The sequence below is a fragment of the Solanum tuberosum genome, unplaced genomic scaffold (assembly GCF_000226075.1).
Source record: "Solanum tuberosum cultivar DM 1-3 516 R44 unplaced genomic scaffold, SolTub_3.0 scf00179, whole genome shotgun sequence".
In the NCBI taxonomy this organism is placed as follows: Eukaryota; Viridiplantae; Streptophyta; class Magnoliopsida; order Solanales; family Solanaceae; genus Solanum; species Solanum tuberosum.
In genome coordinates, this window is record NW_006239105.1 from 380,500 (window position 1) to 384,734 (window position 4,235).

The 4,235-nt window shown below is 33.2% G+C and overlaps 1 protein-coding gene across 1 annotated transcript; it reads left to right on the forward strand.

The window, feature by feature from the left end:
* Nucleotides 1–272: 272 nt before the first annotated feature.
* LOC107061933 (uncharacterized) lies at nucleotides 273–3,979 on the forward strand. Its single transcript, XM_015311979.1, has 7 exons — nucleotides 273–409; nucleotides 2,244–2,589; nucleotides 2,654–2,898; nucleotides 2,971–3,175; nucleotides 3,307–3,399; nucleotides 3,478–3,588; nucleotides 3,683–3,979. The coding sequence occupies exons 2-4, from the start codon at nucleotides 2,256–2,258 to the stop codon at nucleotides 3,136–3,138; spliced, it is 747 nt and encodes a 248-aa protein (XP_015167465.1). The 5' UTR covers nucleotides 273–409; nucleotides 2,244–2,255; the 3' UTR covers nucleotides 3,139–3,175; nucleotides 3,307–3,399; nucleotides 3,478–3,588; nucleotides 3,683–3,979.
* The last annotated feature ends 256 nt before the right edge of the window (nucleotides 3,980–4,235 follow it).

Sequence of the window (4,235 nt, forward strand, 5' to 3'; positions counted from 1 at the left end):
TCGTTGCATTAGTGCATAACCGTAGCTACAAAGGTACTTTTTGCAACGATTATGAAAACCGTTGCAATAGGAAATTCTTTAGGAACGGTTCTTATTAAAAAAAGTGCTATTGATACGGTTTTGGCCCAAATATATTTTCCCTCCACTGATTTTATAATCCCGCGATTTTTATTATATTTTATTTTAAAAGTAATTCTAAATTCTAATAATTTTAAAAGGACATTTCTAGAACTTGTGGGTTCCATCAAATCTTTAACACACATCTTAGGTCGTCTCTAGTAAAAGAACGACTATCACCACCACGACGAGTGGGTCGTCTCCAACAAGTGGGTCATCTCCGACTAGAGCCTCATCTCCGACAACTTCAACAAGTGATTTGTGGGTTCATCTCCAACATCTTCACAAAAAGGTATGATTTTCATAACTTCCTCTGAAAAGTTGTTGAAAAGGTTTTTGCTCTGTAAAATTGGATATTCCATTGAAGGGTTTTTGTAATAAACAAGTAAATTTATATGAAATAGATGTATTTTTATTCTATTTTACCTATTTAGTTTAATCTATTTGTGTATTGAAGTTTACATCTCAAGTTTGGTAAAGGTTATTGAGTAAACTATGTTGTTCTTATTTTTTTGAGAGGCTGGATCTTCAAACTGTTTCAATACTGGAAATTTCAGTTTGTAAGGTTTTTTTTAAGCTTCATTTTATTGCATGTATTACATTTAATACTGTAGGTTGAGGGCATACATGTTAGTCAGCTGACCACCTCACTAGGTATCTGCGTAAACACTTAAGTTATGGACCTATTTCAATCTAGAGGCAAGTTGAGTGTAGATACTCTTTGATGTATATGTGCAGTATATATAGGTTATGGACCTATCTTGATAAGTATTCTGTTATTAGTTTCTAGTAATGTCTTCATAGACTACTGTGGGCATTTAAGTCATATAGACTAGTGTGGGCATTTAAGTCATATATGTCTCTTAGTATTTAGATATCACTAAGTTATGTTATACATATGATTCAGGCTTAGTAGCCCTTTGTGTATCTACAATTATGTATTAAACTAGCTAATTGTATCTTTAACATGTTTTTCTTATAGAGTTAGGTCATATGGTTTAGTATATATGTATATAGTTCATCTGTTCATACAGAGCATAGTCTTCCTCACCCAGGTTAGGATGTGACATGATGGATGGATGAAACTATAATTGTAGGCGGCAGATTTACAATGTCTATAAAGCATCTAATGGAATCTTTAAGAGTCTAACTATATCTACAAGTACATCTGATAATACTAGACACCTATTATCTCCAGGTCAAAATATACAGATCATTGATTCTTTTCTTGGTATGCAACAAGAGCCTACTAAAAAAGTTTGCTAACTTGTATACTTGAACTTGTATTCATGAAAACGAAGCATTCCAAATCATTGGAAATCAGTACATTACTACATATACAATATGTATTGGTATGTCAAGAAGGCAGAATAACATGTTGACACATGAGGATGCTCAATGAATTAGATAATAAGATGAGAAACTATAATCAACCAAGCGTCAAAACCTTTCGTATGTAATGGTTATCCTTATGTTCAATGTCTTTCAATTATCTCATTACATGTGAAAAAGTTGTAGATTTACATGTGAGATTTGCTATGTTTTTGTCTGAAAGTCTATCTTATGGTTATTCTTATTTTCGTGTCTTTGAATTATTTCTTAACATGTGAAAAGGTGGTAGAATTACATGTGAGATATGCTATATCTTTAATTTGTTTTTTCTTTTTATCAATTATTTTTCAATGAACTATATAGTTTCTTGATATGTTGTGAATCTGTTGCAAGGAAGAACTTAATTTCTGAAGTGATGGACTTAGGGCTTGAAGTTTATTCTGCGGAATAAGTTAGGCGTATTTGGGAGCTTCTAAGAGATCTTATTTAGATTTCGAAAACAGTAATGAGAGGGTGAATTATTTAGGTGTTATTTTTTGAAAACTAGTTTCTTTATTTGCGTGAAAAACATCTACATCATTAATGATATTTATGTGCCCCATGGTACACCGTGTGATGTCCCATTATATGTATGTCTGTATTTATGCGTCTGCCCCACGTCTGCCAAAGCTGCAGTCAATCTGCCCCAAAAGAAAAATCAAAGGAGCTATGAGAATTTAAAAAGATTGTGTTTAGATTCAGTGATTTATTTTTTCTTCAATATTTCTAACTTGTGCAATCTTATATTTACACAGATTTTGATAGTCATGAGTCAAGAAGGACCTTCAAGAAGAAACAAAGTTACCAAAAAAAGGACATATGCTAAACCTGGAACATTATCATCCTTGGTACAACAAAGACGATCATTTTTGACAACACAAGAAACTCTTCAGGCTGTGCGGTCAGAGAAAAAGCACTTGCTAAAGTTAATTGAGAAAGAACAACCAATTGCAAAAAAACAACAAGTTACACCACAAGCTGAAACAAATAAACAATGTGTTGAGGAGCAACCAACTATAGAGGAGCAACCAATTATAGAGGAGGAGGTGCAAATAGATTCTACAAGTACTCTTCCAATAAACGAACAATCCGAAGAACAAGGTACATATAGCTTAGAAACTTATTAAACTCATTTATGACTTCTAATTACTTGTATTATGTATAGCTTCAGACCTGTCCACTCAAAAAAATACGAGAGGTACAACACAAATGCAAAGTGTACATGGGAGAAATGATCGTAAGCTGGTCCTACTGAACAACAACAATCAGCCTGTTGGTCCAACCAAAGATGTTGTTGTAGAGTTAAGTAGCTTCCTTGGCACATTGGCAAGGAATGCAACTCTTTGCCCTCTAGACATATTAGATTGGAGGTATATGGACACAAAAGATGATTTATGGACATATACACAGGTTTGAAGCTACTAATTTGAATTATATCACTAAAGTTATTTTACATATTTTACCAATGAAATCAAATTGTAGGAGAAATATGCTATCACTGATGATGCAAAAGAATGGGTGTTAGAAGTAATTGGATCTGCTTGGAGAAGACATAAATTTGATTTGAAGAAATTATGTTACAAACCTTGTACTAGTCATGAAGTTCTAATGGCAAAAACGACCTCCTTATGTTCCAGAATGTCAACTTAAGGAACTACTCAAATATTGGGACTCCGATAAACATAAGGTGAATTGAATTTTGGAATTTCAATTTATTTTCTCTATTGTGATATGATTGTTGGAGTTTATTTTTTTCTCTCTCTTTTCTACTATGATTTTTTCTCTCTTTTGCTGTGATATTGATTTATTTATTTCCAGAAAATGTCTGAAACCAATACTAAGAATCGGAAAAAGTTGAAGAATTCACATACTGCTGGAAAAATAAGTTTTGCTTTAGTCCGCAATAATTTGGTGTGTTTTCTACTTCTTTATCAAATTTTAACTTGTTTTTATAAATAGATTTTTAATATCATTTTTTCATGTGAGAAGGAGAAAAAAAAGGAAACTTCTGTATCACTTAAGGAGCTATTTGTGGTTACAAGAACAAGACACCCCGAACGTTTGTACAAGGACACAAATGAAGACACCATTAGTAAAATTGTACGAATAGTATCTACTTGTACTTTCTTTTACATCATTTATTTGATCGTAATTTATGTTTATTTGAATTTTTTTTACTGAATTTGCTTTGTAGGCTGAAATGGAGGAAATTGAAAAACAACAAAGTGTAGATGGTAGTGAGTCTGTTGATGCATTTTCTTCTGTAATGGGTCCTGAACATCCAGGACGTCTTAGATTATATGGACGGGGAGTTACAAAGAGTTCTTTGAAAAGGAAAGCAGGCAATTCTGAACCAGTTTCAACTACCACAAATGATGCAGTACAACAAATGGAAGAAAGGATACAGAAAATGGAGGAACAAATGGAGGAGAAAAAGAGAACCATTCAACAAGATGTTACTGCAAATATAATTGCACAACTTCAACGTGCGGGATTAAAGAATACTCAGGTCATAATCCTTGAGTAATTCCAACCACATCCTCTGTCTGAGATTTAACTCTTTCTGAGTAAGCACATATTGAAGACTCTTGTGATCAGTGAATATATCAACATGCACACCATACAAGTAATGACACCATATCTTCAAAGCAAATACTACTGCAGCCAACTCTAAGTCTTGGGTTGGGTAGTTCTTCTCATGAACCTTCAACTGTCTGGAGGCATAAGCTATAACTTTGCCATTTTGC

What these genes read in the sequence shown, in the direction of transcription:
- LOC107061933 (XM_015311979.1), top strand. Translation starts at nt 2,256, where the DNA reads ATGAGTCAAGAAGGACCTTCAAGAAGAAACAAAGTTACCAAAAAAAGG. An exon ending in CGAACAATCCGAAGAACAAG is followed by an intron (nt 2,590 to 2,653) that starts GTACATATAGCT and finishes TATTATGTATAG; the next exon opens with CTTCAGACCTGTCCACTCAA. An exon ending in ATTTATGGACATATACACAG is followed by an intron (nt 2,899 to 2,970) that starts GTTTGAAGCTAC and finishes ATCAAATTGTAG; the next exon opens with GAGAAATATGCTATCACTGA.